Source organism: Amblyraja radiata, chromosome 7 (assembly GCF_010909765.2).
Source record: "Amblyraja radiata isolate CabotCenter1 chromosome 7, sAmbRad1.1.pri, whole genome shotgun sequence".
Taxonomy (NCBI): domain Eukaryota; kingdom Metazoa; phylum Chordata; class Chondrichthyes; order Rajiformes; family Rajidae; genus Amblyraja; species Amblyraja radiata.
Genome location: NC_045962.1, coordinates 90,191,937 through 90,212,837, shown reverse-complemented (window position 1 = coordinate 90,212,837; position 20,901 = coordinate 90,191,937). Strand labels below are relative to the sequence as shown.

General features: G+C 49.5%; 2 protein-coding genes and 1 pseudogene across 2 annotated transcripts in view; all 3 read left to right on the top strand.

Moving 5' to 3' along the window:
- LOC116975639 overlaps positions 1–20,901 on the top strand; it is a 613,100-nt gene that overhangs the window by 381,511 nt on the left and 210,688 nt on the right. The gene's annotated exons all lie outside the window — the stretch shown is intronic.
- LOC116975660 (C-X-C chemokine receptor type 2-like) lies at positions 11,401–12,347 on the top strand. Its single transcript, XM_033024986.1, is given in 2 exon segments — positions 11,401–12,268; positions 12,271–12,347. Coding segments are annotated over 2 exon segments (945 nt in total).
- On the top strand, positions 14,848–15,788 carry LOC116975659 (annotated as a pseudogene).

Below are 20,901 nucleotides of genomic sequence, written 5' to 3'. Positions count from 1 at the left end.
GTCGCTGGATGTGGGGGTGGTGTTGGAGGGTCTGTAGTCCGTGATGGCCTGGATGCCTTGCCACATGCGTCGGGGGTCGGAGTTGTTGTTGAAGTGCTCCTCAATCCTGAGCTTATGGCAGTGCTTGGCCTTCTTGATGCCCCTCTTCATGTTAGCCCTGGCTGAACTGTAGGCTCGAGCATCGCCTGACCTGAAAGCGGTGTCCCGTGCTTTCAGCAGTAGCCTGACCTCGCTGTTCATCCATGGCTTCTGATTCGGGAATATGGTCACCTGTTTGAGGGAGGTGACACTATTGATGGTGGAGTTTATAAAGTCCAGAACAGAGGATGTGTAGGAATCAATGTCCGTGTGGGAGTCAAGGGTGGCCTGGGCTGCAAACGCCTTCCAGTCAGTGTTTCCAAAACACTGCTGAAGTGTGAAGTCCGCTTCCTCTGACCAGACTTTAACTGTCCTCACAGTTGGTTCTCTCCTCCCCCTCTCCCATCGGGCATTCCTTCTCTCCATAGATGCTGCCTCACCCACTGAGTTTCTCCAGCATTTTTATCTACCTTCGATTTTTCCAGCATCTGCAGTTCTTTCTTAAACACAGTGATAATTGTGTTTGTTGTAAGCCCTTGTCATTAGAAACACATTCCTTGGCTGCAGTGGGCGGGAACGAGCTGGAATGTAGCATTGTGTAAGTCCACTTGTTGCGAGCCATTTACATTAGTCTTCAGTCTATTTACTTTGGTTCTGGCTACACCTCACTGTCCATGTTCCCACACAGGATTCCCACAAGGCAAACACAACACTCGCGTTTATGTTGAGAGGACTGGAATACAAAAACAGGGATTATAGTGCAGAGGCTCCACAAGGCGCTTGTCGGGCTGCATTTGGAGTATTGTGAGCAGTTTTGGGCCCCATATCGAGCAGCCATGATCACATTGAATGGTGGTGCTGGCTCGAAGGGCCGAACGGCCTACTCCTGCACCTATTGTCTATTGTCTTTCTGAGGAAGGATGTACCGGCTCTGGAGAGGGTCCAGAGGAGGTTTACAAGAACAATCCCAGGAATGAGTGGGTTAACGTACGATGAGCGTTTGTCGGCACTGGGCCTGTACTCGCTGGAGTTTAGAAGAATGTGGGGGGGACCTCATTGAAACTTACAGAATAGTGAAAGGTCTGAGTGATCCATATCCAAAAGTCTTCTCCCCCTCTCCCATCGGGCAAGAGGTACAGAAGTGTGAAAACGACCGCACACCTCCGGATTCAGTGACCGTTTCTTCCCGGCTGTTATCAGGCAACTGAACCGTCCTCTCACCAACTAGAGAGCGGTCCTGACCTCCCATCTACCTCATTGGAGACCCTCGGACTATTTTTAAGCAGACTTTACTGGACTTTACCTTGCACTAAACGTTATTCCCTTTATCCTGTATCTGTACACTGTGGACGGCTCGATTGTAATCATGTATTGTCTTTCCGCTGACTGGTTAGCACGCAACAAAAATGATTTTCACTGTACCTCGGTACACGGGACAATAACAAACATTGTAGTAAATAAAGAAGTTATTTCCTTCAGCTGTTCCATGCTGCATGACGCCACGATTTAAGGTTTAGATTTACAGTGGACAGTGAACAGGAACAGGTACAGTGAACAGCTTTGTTCTGCAGCTATCCAAACACACCAGAAAATACTGGGCATAAATACAATCCAGTTCAAACTCAGTCCAATAGGTGGAGCAAAGGGGAAGATACAGAGTGCAGAATATAGTTCTCAGCATTGTAGCGCATCAAGTTCCACAGACAAAGTCCAATGTCCGCAATGGGGTAGAGGTGAATCGGACAGTACCCTAGCTTATGGAAGGACCGTTCAGAAGCCTGATAACAGAGGGGGAGAAGCTGTTCCTGAGTCTGGTGGTGCGCGCTTTCAAGTTTCTGTACCTTCTGCAGGACGGGAGCGGGGAGAAGAAGGAATGACCGGGATGGGACAGGGACACGTCTTTGATGATGCCGGCTGCTTTACAGAGGCAGCGTGAAGTGTAGATGGAGTCGATGGTGGGGAGTGTGGTGTGTGTGATGGACTGGGCTACATCTACAATGGTGGGGAGTGTGGTGTGTGTGATGGACTGGGCTACATCTACAATGGTGGGGAGTGTGGTGTGTGTGATGGACTGGGCTACATCTACAATGGTGGGGAGTGTGGTCTGTGTGATGGACTGGGCTACATCTACAATGGTGGGGAGTGTGGTCTGTGTGATGGACTGGGCCGCATCCACAATGGTGGGGAGTGTGGTCTGTGTGATGGACTGGGCCACATCTACAATGGTGGGGAGTGTGGTCTGTGTGACGGACTGGGCTACATCTACAATGGTGGGGAGTGTGGTCTGTGTGATGGACTGGGCCACATCCACAATGGTGGGGAGTGAGGTCTGTGTGACGGAGTGGGTCACATCTACAACTCTCTGCAATTTCTTGCGCTCTTGGGCATAGCTGTTCCAAAACCAAGCTGTGATGCAACACAACAGCATGCTTTGTGTGTTGCATCTGTGGACGTTTGTAAGAGTTACTGGGGACAGGCCAATGTTAATCACCTGGGGAAGTAGAGGCATTGGTATGAATTCTTGTCTGTTGCAACAATGTGGTTGGCGTACCACAGATCATTGGTAATATTAAAACTCTCAATCATTTCCACTTCAGCACCACAGATGTGTAGAAACATAGAAATGTAGAAAAATATGTGCAGGAGTAGGCCATTCAGCCCTTCGAGCCAGCTCCGCCATTCAATATGATCCTGGCTGATCATCCACAATCAGTACCCTGTTCCTGCCTTCTCCCCAAATCCCTTGATTCCGTTAGCCCTAAGAGCTAAATCTAACTCATCCAGAGAATTGGCCTTCACTGCCTTCTGTGGCAGAGAATTCCACAGATTCACAACTCTCTGGGTGAAGACATTTTTCCTCATCTCAGTCCTAAATGGCCGGCCCCTTATTCTTAAACTGTGACCCCTGGTTCTGGACTCCCCCAACATTTTTCCTGCATCTAAACCTTTAAAAATGTTATATGTTTCCATAAGATCCCCTCTCATCCAAAATTCCAGTGAATACAAGCCCAGTCGACCCATTCTTTCATCATATGTCGGTCCCGCCATCCCGGGAATTAACTTGGTAAACCAATGCTGCACTCCCTCATTAGCAATAATGTCCTTCCTCTAATTAGGAGACCAAAATTGCGCACAATACTCCAGGTGCAGTCTCACCAGGGCCCTGTACAACTGCAGAAGGACCTCCTTGCTCCTAAACTCAAATCCTCTCGCAATGAAGATCAACATGCCATTAGCTTTCTTCACTGCCTGCTGTACCTGCATGCTTACTTTCATTGACTGATGCACCCAGGTCTCTTTGCACCTCCCCTTTTCTTAATCTGACACCATTCAGATAATAATCTGCCTTCCTGTTCTTGCCACCATAGTGGATAACCTCACATTTATCCACATTATACTGCATCTGCCATGCTTCTGCCCACTCACCCAGCCTGTCCAAGTCACCCTACAGCCTCATAGCATCCTCCTCGCAGCTCACACTGCCACCCAGCTTTGTGTCATCCGTAATCTTGGAGATGTCACATTTAATTTCCCATATCTAAATCGTTAATATATATTGTAAAAAACTGGGGTCCCAGCACCGAGCCTTGCGGCACCCCACTAGTCACTGCCAGCCATTCTGAAAAGGACCCGTTAATTCCTACTCTTTGCTTCCTGTCTGCCAACCAGTTCTCTATCCATGTCAATACCCTACCCCCAATACCATGTGCTCTAATTTTGCACACTAATCTCTTGTGTGGGATCTTGTCAAAGGCTTTTTGAAAGTCCAGATACACCACATCCACTGGCTCTCGCTTATCCATTCTACTTGTTACATCCTCAAAAACTCCAGAAGATTAGTCAAGCATGATTTCCCCTTCATAAATCCATGTAGACTTTAACCGATCTTGTCACTCCAAATGCGTTGCTATAACATCTTTAATAATCGACTCCAGCAACTTCCCCACTACCGATGTAAGGCTAACTGGTCTATAATTCCCTGTTTTCTCTCTCCCTCCTTTGTTAAAAAGTTTGGTTACATTGGCTACCGTCCAGTCCACAGGAACTGATCTGGAGTCGAGAAAACATTGGAAAATGATCACCAATGCATTCACGAAGTCTAAGGCCACCTCCTGGAGTACTCTGGGATGCAGACCATCAGGCCCTGGGGATTTATCTGCCTTCAGTCCTAACAGTTTACCTAACACCATTTCCTGACTAATGTGGATTCCCTTCAGTTCCTCCCTCCCACTAGATCCTCTGTCCCCGAGTATTTCTGGGAGATTGTTCGTGTCTTCCTTAGTGAAGACTGAACCAAAGTACTCGTTCAGCCACATTAACTGTTCTGCCATTTCCTTGTTTCCCATTATAAATTCACCTGTCACTGACTATAAGAGACCTACACTTGTCTTCACTAATCTTTTCCATTTTACATATCTAAAGAAGCTTTTTCAGTCAGTTTTTATATTCCCCGCAAGCTTTCTTTTATGCTCTTTTTCCCCCTCCTAATTAACCCCTTTGTCCTCCTCTGTTGAGTTCTACATTTCTCCCAGTCCTCTGGTTTGCTGCTTCCTCTGGCCAATTTATATGCATCTTCCTTGGATTTAACACTATCCTTGACTTCACTCGTCAGCCACGGTTGAGCCGCCTTCCCCGTTTTATTTTTTCGCCAGACACGGATGAACAATTTCTGGAGTTCAGCCATGCGGTCTTTAAATCTTTGCCATTGCATCTCCACCGTCAACCCTTTAAAGTATCATTTGCCAGTCTGTCCGAGCCAATTCCCGTCTCGTGCCTTCAAAGTCTCCTTTCTTTAAGTTCAGGACCCTCGTCTCTGAATTAACCGTGTCACTCTCCATCCTAATGCAGAGTTCCACCATATTATGGTCACTGTTGCCCAAGGGGCTCTGCACAACAAGATCGCTAACTAATCCTTCCTCATTACACAATTGATCAAGGCAGCATGATTTGCTGAACCACTTCTGCTTTCACTCACTGGAAAACTTACCCCCCACCTCTCCCCTCTCTCCAAAACGCAGTGAATTAGTCTCGTTGAACGCTGTTGGTTTTGTCTTCCTGAGGCTTGGCGTCTTGTAGAGACGATTGCATCCTTTCAACTGGCAGGTAAAGTATTCTATTCACTCGCGTTTACGTTCAACTTTCTCACGTCGGGATGCATCACAGCACGGTTTGGGAACAGCTCCGTCCAAGACAGCGAGAAATTGCAGAGATTTGTGGACACAGCCCAGACCATCACACAAACCAACCTCCCTTCCATCGCTTCCATCTACACCTCACGCTGCCTCTGCAAGGCCAGCAGCATCATCAAGGACCAGTCTCACCCCCGGTCACTCCCTCTTCTCCCCTCTCCCATCGGGCAAGGGGTACAGAAGTGTGAAAATGAACGCACACCTCCAGATTCAGTGACAGTGTCTTCCCGGCTGTTATCAGGCGACTTAACCGTCCTCTCACCAACTAGAGAGCGGCCCTGACCTCCCATCTACCTCATTGGTTACCCTCAGTCTATCTTTAATTGGACTTTACTGGACTAAACATTATTCTCTTAATTGTAATCATGTGTAGTGTTTCCACTGACTGGATAGCACGCAACAAAAACGTTTTTCACAGTACCTCAGTACACGTTACAATAAACTAAACTAACTAACTAACATCTGAAGAAGGGTCCCGACCCGAAACGTCGTCTGTCCAGTCCACCCACAGATGTTGATACAAGGAATTAAGGTGCTTGTAGAAAAAGTACACACAGTGTGCTGGAGTAACTCAGTGGGTCAGGCAGCATCTGTGGAGAACATGGATAGGTGACGTTTCACAGAGTGCTGGAGTAACTCAGTGGGTCATAGAAACATAGAAAATAGGTGCAGGAGTAGGCCATTCGCCCCTTCGAGCCTGCACCGCCATTCAATATGATCATGGCTGATCATCCAATCCCGTATCCTGTACCTACCTTTTCTACATACCCCCTGATCCCTTTAGCCACAAGGGCCACATCTAGCTCCTTCTTAAATATAGCCAATGAACTGGCCTCAACTAGATTCTGTGGCAGAGAATTCCAGAGATTCACCACTCTCTGTGTGAAAAATGTTTTTTCTCATCTCAGTCCTAAAAGATTTCCCCTTTATCCTAAAACTATCCTTTATACTTGAACCCCTTGTTCTGGACTTCCCCAATATCGGGAACAATCTTCCTGCATCTAGCCTGTCCAACCCCTTAAGAATTTTGTAAGTTTCTATAAGATCCCCCTCAATCTTCTAAATTCTAGCGAGTACAAGCCGAGTCTATCCAGTCTTTCTTCATATGAAAGTCCTGACATCCCAGTATCAGTCTGGTGAACCTTCTCTGTACTCCCTCTATGGCAAGAATGTCCTTCCTCAGATTAAGAGACCAAAACTGTACGCAATACTCCAGGTGTGGTCTCACCAAGACCCTGTACAACTGCAGTAGAACCTCCCTGCTCTATACACAAATCCTTTAGCTATGAATGCTAACATACCATTCGCTTTCTTCACTGCCTGCTGCACCTGCATGACTACTTTCAATGGCGGGTGTACCATGACACCCAGGTCTCGTTGCATCTCCCCTTTTCCTAATCGGCAACATCTGTGGAGGCCAAGTTGGAGTTTGATAGATTCTTGATTAATACGGGTATCAAGGGTTATGGGGAGAAGGCAGGAGAATGGGGTTAGGAGGGAGAGATAGATCAGCCATAATTGGATGGCGGAGTAGACTTGATGGGCCGAATGGCCTAATTCTGCTCCTAGAACTTATGAACATGAAATTAATGGCTCTGTTTAAGAAAGAACTGCAAGAATTGGAAAAATTGAAGGTAGACAAAAATGCTGGAGAAACTCAGCGGGTGAGGCAGCATCTATGGAGCGAAGGAATAGGTGACATTTCGGGTCAAGATCCTTCTTCAGACTGATCATGGCTCTGGACAGTTGTAAAATTGTCCCTAATGTGCAGGATATTGCTAGTTTATGGGGTGATCGCTGGTCGGGACGGGCTGAACGGCCTGTTTCCGTGCTGTACCTCTAAAATGTAAAGTTTAAAGCTTAATGAAATAATGGTTTAAAGTCCCAAATACCTCATAATTCATTTGCTGAAGATAGACACACAATGGTGGAGTAACTCAGCGGGACAGGCAACATCTGTCTGGTTAAGAAGGTTGGTTAAGAAGGTTCAACTGTTGGGTATAAATGCAGGAGTAGCAAGATGGATTCAACAATGGCTGAATGGGAGACGCCAGAGGGTAATGGTGGATGGCTGTTTGTCGGGTTGGAGGCAGGTGACTAGTGGGGTGCCTCAGGGATCTGTGTTGGGTCCTTTGTTGTTTGTCATGTACATCAATGATCTGGACGAAGGTGTGGTAAATTGGATTAGTAAGTATGCAGATGATACCAAGATAGGGGGTGTTGTGGATAATGAAGAGGATTTCCAAAGTCTACGGAGTGATTTAGGCCATTTGGAAGAATGGGCTGAAAGATGGCAGATGAAGTTTAATGCTGATAAATGTGAGGTGCTACACCTTGGCAGAACAAATCAAAATAGAACGTACATGGTAAATGGTAGGGAATTGAAGAATGCAGTTGGACAGAGGGATCTGGGAATAACCGTGCATAGTTCCTTGAAGGTGGAATCTCATATAGATAGGGTGGTAAAAAAGCTTTTGGTATGCTAGCCTTTATAAATCAGAGCATTGAGTATAGAAGCTGGGATGTAATGTTAAAATTGTACAAGGCATTGGTGAGACCAAATCTGGAGTATGGTGTACAATTTTGGTCGCCCAATTATAGGAAGGATGTCAACAAAATAGAGAGAGTACAGAGGAGATTTACTAGAATGTTGCCTGGGTTTCAACCACTAAGTTACAGAGAAAGGTTGAATAAGTTAGGTCTTTATTCTCTGGAGCGCAGAAGGTTAAGGGGGGACTTGATAGAGGTCTTTAAAATGATGAGAGGGATAGACAGAGTTGATGTGGACAAGCTTTTCCCTTTGAGAATAGGGAAGATTCAAACAAGAGGACATGTCTTCAGAATTAAGGGACAGAAGTTTAGGGGTAACATGAGGGGGAACTTCTTTATTCAGAGAGTGGTAGCGGTGTGGAATGAGCTTCCAGTGGAAGTGGTGGAGGCAGGTTCGTTGGTATCATTTAAAAATAAATTGGATAGGTATATGGATGAGAAGGGAATGGAGGGTTATGGTATGAGTGCAGGCAGGTGGGACTAAGGGAAAATAATTGTTCGGCACAGACTTGTAGGGCCGAGATGGCCTGTTTCCGTGCTGTAATTGTTATATGGTTATATCTCTGGAGTGAAGGAATGGTTGATGTTTCAGGTTGAGACCCTTCTTCAGACTGAGAGTCGGGAGAAGGATAGAGATATGGAAGGGAAAGGTGTGAAAATACAGATCAAAGGGGACCGTGGTCAAGGAGATGTAGATGGGGAAATTGACAACGAGGCTTACACAGTAATATTTAATCAGGAGGACAGCGGAGCTAGTGGGAGAACTAGGGTGGGGGAGTCATAGAGTCACAGAGTGATACAGCGTGGAAACAGGCCCTTCGGCCCAACTTGCCCACACCAGCCAACACGTCCCATCTACACTAGTCTCACCCGCCTGCGTTTGGCCCATATCTCTCCAAACCAGTCCTGTCCATTACTCCAGCATGTTGTGTCTATCTTTGGTGTAAACCAGCATCTGCAGTTCCTTCCTACACATGGCATCACCAAACACCCAGCCAGACACAGCGTCCACTGCCCGGCTCGTCGACGGCACAGTGGCTCAGCGGGTAGTGCTACTGCTTTATAGCGCCAGAGATCCCGGTTAGATCTTCCACACGGGTGCTGTCTGTACGGAGTTTGTACCTTCTCCCCGTGACCTGCGTGGGTTTACTCCAAGATCTTCGGTTTCCTCCCACACTCCAAAGGCGTGCAGGTTTGTACATTAATTGGCTTGGTGTAAATGTAAACTGTCCCTAGTGTGTGCAAGGTAGTGTTAATATGCAGGGATCGCTGGCCGGTGCGGACTCGGTGGGCCGAAGGGCCTGTACCCGTGCTGCATCTCTAAAGTCTAAAGTATAGCACACCAATGCCTCTACTTCCTTAGTAGACGAAGAATGTTTTGCATGTCTCCAATGCTGTATCATAGAGTCACAGAGTGATACATCATGAAGCAGGCCCTTCGGCTTGGGTCGCCAACTCCCAAATGAGGGACAAAAGGTCAAAATAAGGGACAAATTCTCGACGCCAATTCGTTGACCGAATCGGCCTTGGCTGGGTGAATGATGAGTTGGCCCGGGTGCTGGACTGCACACAAAGCCCAGCGGCGGGCCAGTTGAGGAGTTTTGACCTGGGGTCAAAGTCCGGCACCCCGTCTAACTCATGAACCGATGATCGGCCGTGAGAAGGAGGGGTGGTGGTGGTGTCGCCGGTAAGCGAAGGTCCGAAGGTCGGACAGCTGGCCGGGCTGCCGATCGGACGACAGGGACATGGGCGAGGCACTGCTGCTGCTGCTGCTGCTGCACTCCATGGGCTGCACTACGTCGGGACGGGTGAGGCAGGGTCCGACCCGACAGTCCCCTCGACCCGAGAAGTAGCAGTCAAATGCGGGGCAAGGGCGGTCCCGTACAGGACAAACCAATTTAGCCCCAATATACGGGATGTCCCGGCTAATACGGGACAGTTGGCAACCCTACCTTCGGCCCACCTTGCCCACACCGGCCAACATGTCCCATCTACACCAGTCCCACCTGTCCAACACCCTCCAAACCTGTCATATTATCCACGTGTAGGAAGGAACTGCAGATGCTGGTTTAAACCGAAGATAGACACAAAAAGCTGGAGTAACTCAGCGGGACAGGCAGCATCTATGGAGCGAAGGAATGGGTGTCATTTCGTGTCGGGACCTTTGTGATCAGTCTGAAGAAGGGTCTCGACTGAAATGTCACCAATGCCTTCTCTCCAGAGATGCTGCCTGTCCAGCTGAGTTACTCCAGCTTTTTGTGTCTATCATCCATGTACCTGTCTGTTTCTTAAATATTGGGATAGTCCGTGCCTCAACTACCTCCTCTGGCAGCTTGTTCCATAAACCCATCACCCTCTGTGTCAATCTGTATCTCTTAAATAATCTCAACATCTCACGACAAAAATGCTGGAGAAACTCAGCGGGTGAGGCAGCATCTATGGAGCGAAGGAAATAGGCGACGTTTCGGGTCGAGACCCTTTTTGAGACTGATGTGGGGGAGGGGGGGACAGGAAGAATAAAGGTAGAGGCGGAGACAGTGGGTTGTGGGAGAGCTGGGAAGGGGAGGGGAAGGAGAGAGAAAGCAGGGATTACCTGAAATTGGAGAAGTCAATGTTCATACCGCTGGGGTGTAAACTGCCCAAGCGAAATATGAGGTGCTGCTCCTCCAATTTGCGGTGGGACTACCTCTGGCCATGGAGGAGGCCCAGGACAGAAAAGTCAAATTGGGAATGGGAGGGGGAGTTGAAGTGCTGAGCCACCGGGAGATCAGGTTGGTTATTGCGAACCGAGCGGAGGTGTTGGGCAAAGCGATCGCCAAGCCTACGATTGGCCTCACCGATGTAGAGCAGCTGACACCTAGAGCAGCGGATGCAATAGATGAGGTTGGAGGAGGTGCAGGTGAACCTCTGCCACACCTGGAAAGACTGCTTGGATCCTTGGATGGAGTCAAGGGGGTAGGTAAAGCGACAAGTGTAGCATTTCCTGCGGTTGCAAGGGCAAGTGCCTGGGGAGGGGATGGTTTGGGTGGGAAGGGACAAATTGACCAGGGAGTTACGGAGGGTGCGGTCTTTGCGGAAAGCGGACAACGGAGGAGATTGGAAGAGCGGCCAGTGGTGGGATCCCATTGGAGGTGGCGAAAATGTCGGAGGATTATCTGTTGTATATGACGCCTGGTAGGGTGGAAGGGGAGTGAGAGCAGAGTCACGTGGTATAGAAGTGACCCTGGTGAGAGCCTCATCTATAGTAGAAGAAGGGAACCCCCCTTCCCTAAAGAATGAGGACATCTCCGATGCCCTGGTGTAGAACACCTCACCTGGGTGCAGATGCGGCGTAGACAGAGGAATTGGGAGTAGGGGATAGAGTCCTTACAGGAAGCAGGGTGGGAAGATGTGTGGTCCAGATAGCCATGGGAGTCAGTGCGTTTATTAAACATTCTTAAACTTTGTTAAACTTTCTTAAATATCTCATTTGCGAATCTATTTTTCGTTCCAGAAAATGTCTTTCCCGTGGTCCACAAACGGAACTGAAGACTTCATTATCGATCCAGACACAATTTCATGTGTAAGAAGAGAGTTTGTGACCATGAAGACCATCACGGCGGTGGTCTACAGCCTGGTGTGTCACTTGGCCGTGACGGGGAATGTACTGGTGTTGGTGGTCATCCTTCACAACCGCCGCTCCATCTCATCCACGGACGTCTACCTGCTCCATCTGGCCACGGCCGACCTGCTCTTTGCCCTCACCCTGCCCTTCTGGGCAGTGGACGCCGTGTCTCCCTGGGTGTATGGTGACGCCATGTGTAAGGTGATCAGTATGTTGCAGGAGGTGAACTTTTACAGTGGCATCCTCCTGCTGACCTGCATCAGCGTGGACCGCTACCTGGCCATTGTCCGCTCTGTCCAGTCGCACGGCCACAAGAGGCCGTGGATGGTCAAACTGGTGTGTGCGATCGTCTGGCTCGTGGCCCTGCTCCTGTCCTCGACCGTCCTCTACAATGAAGTGTTCTACGGCAATGAATTTGACTGGTCCGCCTGTAACGAGGAACACGGTGGTGATTTTGCTAAACCGTGGAAACTGGGCATCAAAGTTTGTCCCCTGGTCATCGGCTTCCTCATGCCGCTGGCCACCATGGTCTTCTGCTACTCCGTCACTGTGTGGATACTGTGCCAGACCAAGGGCTTCCAGAAGCAGAAAGCCATGAAGGTCATCATCGCGGTGGTGCTGGCCTTCCTGGCGTGCTGGCTGCCCTACCATCTAACCATGGTTGTGGACACGCTGGTGAGAGTCAAACGCATCGACATCTCCTGCATCCATCGTGAACACTTGGACAGGGCCGTGCTGGCCACCCAGTGCTTGGCCTTTCTTCACAGCTGCATCAACGCAATCCTCTACGCCTTCATCGGGGTGAAGTTCAGGAGCAACCTGGTCAAACTCCTGGCTCATAAAGGCCTCAAAAGAGAAGCAAAGAATCCCAATTCAATAAATCACGCTCATCCTCAGTCGCTGGGCAGACATCTACCACCATTTAGACAGCTCCCCCCCCACCCCCTTCCCTCAACCCCATCCCACCCCTTCCCAACAAAAGACACAAATTGCTGGAGCAACTCAGCATCTCTGGAGCACATGGATTGGCGAGGCATCATAAGTCGTTGGAGCAGAAATTAGACCATTCACCCCATCAAGTCTACTCTGCCATTCAATCATGGCTGATCTATCTCTCCCTCCTTACCCCATTCTCCTGCCTTCTCCCCATAACCCCTGACACCCGCACTAATCAAGAATGTATCTATCTCTGCCTTAAAAACACCCATTAATATCTGCAGTTCCTTCTTACTAGAATTTCTGGCAAGTCTCCAGTGACTTCTACTGAGCTCCACAGAATCACCATATTGGGATGTGTCCAATCTGAATGTGGCACCCAGAGTGATACAGCATGGAAACAGGCCCTTCGGCCCAACTTGTCCACACCGACCTACATGCCCAATATACAAGGCCCGTGTTTGGTCCAGATCCCTCCAAACCTGTCCTATCCATGTACCTGTCTAAATATCTCTTAAACATTGTGATAGTCCCCCCTCATCTACTTTTTCCAGCAGCTCATTCCAGACACCCACCACCCAAAGTCCAATGTCCACTATGGGTGAACGAGGGTACGGTCCGGTTCACCTTCACCCCATTGCAGACACTGGACTCATAATAACCCGAAACCTAAACAGATGTTGACTCAACACTTCATGCTGCCCCGGGAAAGCAGCCGACATCATCAAAGATGTGTCCCTGTCCCACCCCAGTCATTCCTTCTTCTCCCCGCTCCCGTCCGGCAGAAGGTACAGAAGCTTGAAAGCGCGCACCACCAGACTCAGGAACAGCTTCTTCCCCTGTTATCAGGCTTGTGAACGGCCCTTCCATAAGCTAGGGTACTGTCCGATTCACCTCCACCCCATTGCGGACATCGGACTTTGTCTCTGGAACTGATGCGCTACAATGTAGAGAACTACATTCTGCACTCTGTATCTTCCCCTTTGCTCCACCTATTGGACTGAGATAATCCAGCACTCTGTGAAACGTCACCTATCCATGTTCTCCACAGATGATGCCTGACCCGCTGAGTTACTCCAGCACTCTGTGAAACGTCACCTATCCATGTTCTCCACAGATGCTGCCTGACCCGCTGAGTTACTCCAGCACTCTGTGTCCTTGTGTGTATTCACCAGTTTCTGCAGCTCGTGGTTTCTACAAAAGAGTGGTTTGTTTTTCCTGTTTCTGCCTGGAACCGTGAGCTTGGCTTCAATAAGCGGGCGTTGCTTCAACGTGTATTCTGTACGGTTGCTGTGAAATAAAAGACCTTTGGTTTCCACCCGGCCTCGATTCTCCTGCTCATTCAGTTGGTCTTCAACATAACTCACCGAACAGCGAAAAGCCCGGATAGAGTGGATGTGGAGAGGATGTTTCCACTAGTGGGAGAGTCTAGGACTAGAGGGCACAGCCTCAGAATTAAAGGATGTTCCTTTAGGAAGGAGGGGAAGGCAATGGGAGCCCAGCGTGTGGGGACCGCCGTGAAGAACAATTAGGGCCCGGCGTGGGGGGGTCGCTGTGAGGGACGTTCTCCCCGTGACCTGCGTGGGTTTTCTCCAAGATCTTCGGTTTCCTCCCACACTCCAAACACATGCGGGTTTGTAGGTTAATTGGCTTTGGTAAAATTGTAAATTGTCCCTAGTGTGTGGGATGGTGCTAGTGTACGGGGTGATCAATGGTCCGCTCGGACTCGGCGGGCTGAAAGGCCTGTTTCCGTGATGTATCCCTAAAGTCTATAGTATTGCACGCCAATGCCTCTACTTCCTTAGTAGACTAGGCATGTCTCTAATGATGTTACTAATGTCCGCAGATGCACTCTCTAATTGGGATGCAAGAAATTGCAGAGTTGTAGATGTTGCCCAGTCCCTCACACAGACCACACTCCCCACCATTGTAGATGTAGCCCAGTCCCTCACACACACCACACTCCCCACCATTGTAGATGTTGAAACAACAAACAAGTTTATTCATGGATAACCCCTTGAGATGGACAGTCATCTTGTTTTCGAGGGGGTCCAACATAGAACATACAGCACAAGACATAACATACATAGAGGCTCTCATTGGATCTTCATTACTGGCATTCCTGGCCTGCTCTGTTTGATCAATGAATGTTATATCATTCATGTTGCTGGTCATGTAGTCCAGTCGTAGTTTTTGTAGTGTCTGGACTCTTTGGGCTGTTATTATTGATGCGGCGTAGACAGAGGAATTGGGAGTAGGGGATAGAGTCCTCACAGGAAGCAGGGTGGGAAGTTGTGTGGTGCAGATAGCCATGGGAGTCAGTGGGTTTGTTAAACATTCTTAAACTTTGTTAAACTTTCTTAAATATCTCATTTGCGAATCTATTTTTCGTTCCAGAAAATGTCTTTCCCGTGGTTCACAAACGGAACTGAAGACGTACCCTTCATTATCGATCCGGGCACAATTTCATGTGTAAGAGGGTTTGTGACCATGAAGACCATCACGGCGGTGGTCTACAGCCTGATGTGTCTCTTGGCCGTGACGGGGAATGTACTGGTGTTGGTGGTCATCCTTCACAACCGCCGCACCATCTCATCCACGGACGTCTACCTGCTCCATCTGGCCACGGCCGACCTGCTCTTTGCCCTCACACTGCCCTTCTGGGCAGTGGACGCCGTGTCTGGCTGGATGTTTGGTGACGCCATGTGTAAGGTGATCAATATGTTGCAGGAGGTGAACTTTTACAGTGGCATCCTCCTGCTGGCCTGCATTTGCGTGGACCGCTACCTGGCCATTGACCGCTCTGTCCAGTCGCACGGCCACAAGAGGCCATGGATGGTCAAACTGGTGTGTGCCGTCGTCTGGCTCGTGGCCCTGTTCCTGTCCTTGCCCGTCCTCTCCAATGAAGTGTTCTACGACTATTAATTTGACTGGTCCGTCTGTAACGAGGAACACGATGGTGATTTTGCTAAACCGTGGAAACCGGGCATCAAAGTTTGTCGCCTGGTCATCGGCTTCCTCTTGCCGCCATGGTCTTCTGCTACACCGTCACCGTGTGGAAACTGTGCCAGACCAAGGGCTTCCAGAAGCAGAAAGCCATGAAGGTCATCATCGCGGTGGTGTTGGCCTTCCTGGCGTCCTGGCTGCCCTACCATCTAACCATGGTTGTGGACATGCTGGTGAGAGTCGAACACATCAAAGTCTCCTGCATCCAACGTGACCACTTGGACAGGGCCGTGCTGGCCACCCAGTGCTTGGCCTTTCTTCACAGCTGCATCAACCCAATCCTCTACGCCTTCATCGGGGTGAAGTTCAGGAGCAACCTGGTCAAACTCCTGGCTCATAAAGGCCTCATAAAGAGAAGCGAAGAATCCCAATTCAATAAATCACGCTCATCCTCAGTCGCTGGGCAGACATCTAGCACCATTTAGACAGCTCCCCACCCCACTGCCCTCCCCCCAACACAACCCCTCCCCCACCACCCCACCCCTTCCCAACAAAAGACACAAATTGCTGGAGCAACTCTGCAACTTTGGAGCACATGGATTGGCGAAACATCATAAGTCCTTGGAGCAGAAATTAGACCATTCAGCCCATCAAATCTACTCCACCATTCAGTCATGGCTGATCGATCTCTCCCTCCTTACCCCATTCTCCTGCCTTCTTCCCATAACCCGACACCCGCACTAATCAAGAATCTATCCATCTCTGCCTTAAAAACACCCATTAATATCTGCAGTTCCTTCCTACTAGAATTTCTGGCAAGTCTCCAGTGACTTCTACTGAGCTCCGCAGAATCACAATATTGGGATGTGTCTAATATGAATGTGGCACCCACAGCGATACAGCATGGAAACACGCCCTTCGTCCCAACTTGTCACACCGACCGACATGGCCAATATACAAGGCCCGTGTTTGGCCCAGATCCTTCCAACCCGGTCCTATCCATGTACCTGTCTAAATATCTCTTAAACATTGTGATAGTCCCCCCTCATCTACCTTTTCCAGCTGCTCGTTCCAGACACCCACCACCCTTTATGTAAAAAGGTTGCCCCTCAGGTTCCTATTAAATCTTTCCCACACCTTAACCTTATGTCCTCTGGTTTTTGATTCCCCTACTCTGGGCAAAAAAACTCTCATTCACCTCTCTCTATCCCCCTCATCATACTCAATTCTATAAGATCACCCCTCATCCTCCTGTGCTCCAAGGAATAAAGTCCTAGCCTGCCTAACCTCTCTCGAAAACAGTTCAGGTTATTGAGTCCTGGGAATATGCCTGTAAATGAAAGTGTCGAAGAATCACTGTATCAATGGAACGCTGGAGATGATGAAGACACACATGGTGTCCATCCATAGACAAAGACAAAGTCCAATGTCCACTATGGGTGAACGAGGGTACGGTCCGGTTCACCTCCACCCCATTGCAGACACTGGACTCATAATAACCCGAAACCTAAAGATATGTTGACTCAACACTTCACGCTGCCTCGGGAAAGCAGCCGACATCATCAAAGACGTATCCCTGTCCCACCCCGGTCATTCCTTCTTCTCCCCGCTCCTGTCCGGCAGAAGGTACAGAAGCTTGAAAGCGCGCACCACCAGACTCAGGAACAGCTTCTTCCCCTCTGTTATCAGGCTTGTGAACAGTCCTTCCATAAGCTAGGGTACTGTCCGATTCACCTCTACCCCATTGTGGACATTGGACTTTGTCTCTGGAACTGATGCGCTACAATGTAGAGAACTATATCCTACACTCTGTATCTTCCCCTTTGCTCCACCTATTGGACTGAGATACTGCAGCACTCTGTGATACGTCACCTATCCATGTTCTCCACAGATGCTGCCTGACCCGCTGAGTTACTCCAGCACTCTGTGAAACATCACCTATCCATGTTCTCCACAGATGCTGCCTGAGCCGCTGAATTACTCCAGCACTCTGTGAAACATCACCCATTCCTTCTCTCCACAGATGCTGCCTGACCCGCTGTTACTCCAGCACTCTGTGAAACGTCACTTATCCATGTTCTCCACAGATGCTGCCTGACCCGCTGAGTTACTCCAGCACTCTGTGAAACGTCACCTATCCATGTTCTCCACAGATGCTACCTGACCCGCTGAGTTACTCCAGCACTCTGTGAAACGTCACCTATCCATGTTCTCCACAGATGCTGCCTGACCCGCTGAGTTACTCCAGCACTCTGTGTCCTTGTGTGTGTTCACCAGTATCTGCAGCTCGAGGTTTCTACAAAAGAGTGGTTTGTTTTTCCTGTTTCTGCCTGGAACCGTGAGCTTGGCTTCAATAAGCGGGCGTTGCTTCAACATGTATTCTGCACGGTTGCTGTGAAATAAAAGACCTTTGGTTTCCACCCGGCCTCGATTCTCCTGCTTTCAGTTGGTCAACATAACTCACCGAACAGCGAAAAGCCCGGATACAGTGGATGTGGAGGATGTTTCCACTAGTGGGAGAGTCTAGGACTAGAGGGCACAGCCTCAGAACTAAAGGATGTTCCTTTAGGAGGGAGGGGAAGGCAATGGGAGCCCAGCGTGTGGGGACCGCCGTGAAGAACAATTAGGGCCCGGCGTGGGGGGGGGGTCGCTGTGAGGGACGTTCTCCCCGTGACCTGCGTGGTTTCTCCAAGATCTTCGGTTTCCTCCCACACTCCAAACACGTGCGTGTTTGTAGGTTAATTGGCTTTGGTAAAATTGTAAATTGTCCCTAGTGTGTGTGGGATAGTGCTAGTGTACGGGGTGATCAATGGTCCGCTCGGACTCGGCGGGCTGAAGGGCCTGTTTCCGTGACGTATCCCTAAAGCCAAAGTCAAAGTAGCCTTTATTGTCATTCAGTCCTTGCGGTCTGAACGAAATTTTGTTGCCTTGCAGTCCTACATAGAGTACCAAAATGACAAAAACACACAATAAACACAAATTAACATCCACCACAGTGAGCTCACCAGGCACCTCCTCACTGTGATGGAAGGCAAAGGTCTTAAGTCTTTGTCTCATCCCTTCTGGTTCTCCATCTGTGCCGAGGCGATCCAGGCTTCAGATGTTGTGACCCCGCCGGGTGATGGTAAGTAATGTCAGTCCCGCGGCTGAATCCGAGCTCCGCGAACGGGCCGGTTCAGCTCCGCGGCCCAGGGTGGTCGAAGCTGCCGAAGCTGCCGCCCTCCAGACCAGCGGACGCAGCTGTTGTTGCAGGAGCTCTGGAGAACAGGTCCGCAACCTGTGACCTGCGAGCTCCCGACACTGGGCCCGCGGTCGGGTTGGGTGGTCACTGTTGCCGGAACACTGCCCCATCTCCGAGGCCAGGTCGCCGCTGCCGCTGCCCCAGCTCCGAGGCCAGGTCGCCGCTGCCGCTGCCCCAGCTCCAAAGCAAGCGTTGTCTGGGCCAAATCTGAGGAAGGACACCAAATCTGAGGAAGGACATTATTGCCATAGAGGGAGTGCAGAGAAGGTTCACCAGACTGATTCCTGGGATGTCAGGACTGTCTTATGAAGAAAGACTGGATAGACTTGGTTTATACTCTCTAGAATTTAGGAGATTGAGAGGGGATCGTTGGACAGGCTAGATGCAGGAAGATTGCTCCCGATGTTGGGGAAGTCCAGGACAAGGGGTCACATCTTAAGGATAAGGGGGAAATCCTTTAAAACCGAGATGAGAAGAATTTTTTCACACAGAGTGGTGAATCTCTGGAACTCCCTGCCACAGAGGGTAGTCGAGGCCAGTTCATTGGCTATATTTAAGAGGGGGTTAGATGTGGCCCTTGTGGCTAAGGGGATCAGAGGGTATGGAGAGAAGGCAGGTACGGGATACTGAGTTGGATGATCAGCCATGATCATATTGAATGGCGGTGCAGGCTCGAAGGGTCGAATGGCCTACTCCTGCACCTAATTTCTATGTTTCTATGTCTGCGGAGGGCGCTCAGCATCGCCAAGGACTGCTCTCACCCCAACCATGGACTGTTTACCCTCCTACCATCCGGGAGGCGCTACAGGTCTCTCCGTTGCCGAACCAGCAGGTCCAGGCACAGCTTCTTCCCGGCGGCTGTCACTCTACTCAACAACGTACCTCGGTGACTGCCAATCAACCCCCCCCCCCCCCCCCCCGGACACTTATTATTATTTATTCAAATCATTTGTTATGTCGCTCTTCCAGGGAGATGCTAAATGCATTTCGTTGTCTCTGTACTGTACACTGACAATGACAATTAAAATTGAATCTGAATCTGAATCTGAGCTCAGAGGCCAAGTCGCCGCTGCCGCTGCCCCAGCTCCGAGGCCGGGTGGCCGCTGCCCCAGCTCCGAGGCCAGATCTCCGCTGCTGTCGGAACACCGCAGCTCCGGAGTCGGACCGCTGCCGCTGGAACGCTGCCCCAGCTCCGCTTTTAGGCCTCGGGACGGAGACGGGGGATACAAGAAACGTCGCATACCCCCCAAAGGAAGAGACCAAAAACATGTTTCTCCCCCCACCCACACACATACACAATCTAACAAACCAAAGACCAACCAAAACAGGACAAAAGAACAACAAGAAAACAAGAAAAAAACAGACGGACTGCAGGCGAGCCGCAGCTGCTAAGGCAGCGCCGCCATCTTGGAGCTGTAGTCTATAGTATTGCACACCAATGCCTCTACTTCATTAGTAGACTAGGCATGTCTCTAATGATTTTACTAATGTCTACAGATGCACTCTCTAATTGGGATGCAAGAAATTGCAGATAGTTGTAGATGTTGCCCAGTCCCTCGCACACACCACACTCCCCACCATTGTAGATGTAGCCCAGTCCATCACACGCAGCACACACCATCGACTCCATCTGCACTTCACGCTGGCTCGGGAAAGCAGCCGACATAAATCCTGTCCCACCCCGGTCATTCCTTCTTCTCCCCACTCCATGTTCATATGTTATAGGAGGCGAATTAGGTCATTCAGCCCATCAAGTCTACTCTGCCATTCAATCATGGCTGATCTATCTCTCACTCCTAACCCCATTCTCCTGCTTTCTCCCCATAACCCCTGACACCCGTACTAATCAATAATCTCTCTATCTCTGCCTTAAATATATCCATTGACTTGGTCTCCAGCCGTCTGTGGTAAAGAATTCCACAGATTCACCAGCCTTTGACTAAAGCACATCCTTCCTCAGATATGGGACCCAGAATTGCTCACAATATTCCAAATGCAGCCTGACCAGCACCTTCTAGAGTCTCAGCATTACATCCCTGTTTTTATATTCTCTCGAAATAAATGCTAGCATTTCATTTTCTTTCCTTACTACCGATTCGACTGGCATATTAACTTGTTGGGAATCCTGCACCAGCTCCCAAATCCCTTTGCATCTCCGATTTCTGAATCCTCTCCCCATTTAGAAAATAGTCTACGCCTTTATTCCTACGACCAAAATGCACGACTCCACACTTTGCTGCACTATATTCCATCTGCCACTTCACTGCCCACTCTCCCAACCTGTCCAAGTCCTTCTGCAGAGTCCCTGCTTTCTCTACACTACCTGCCCTTCCACCTATCTCCGTATCATCCACAAA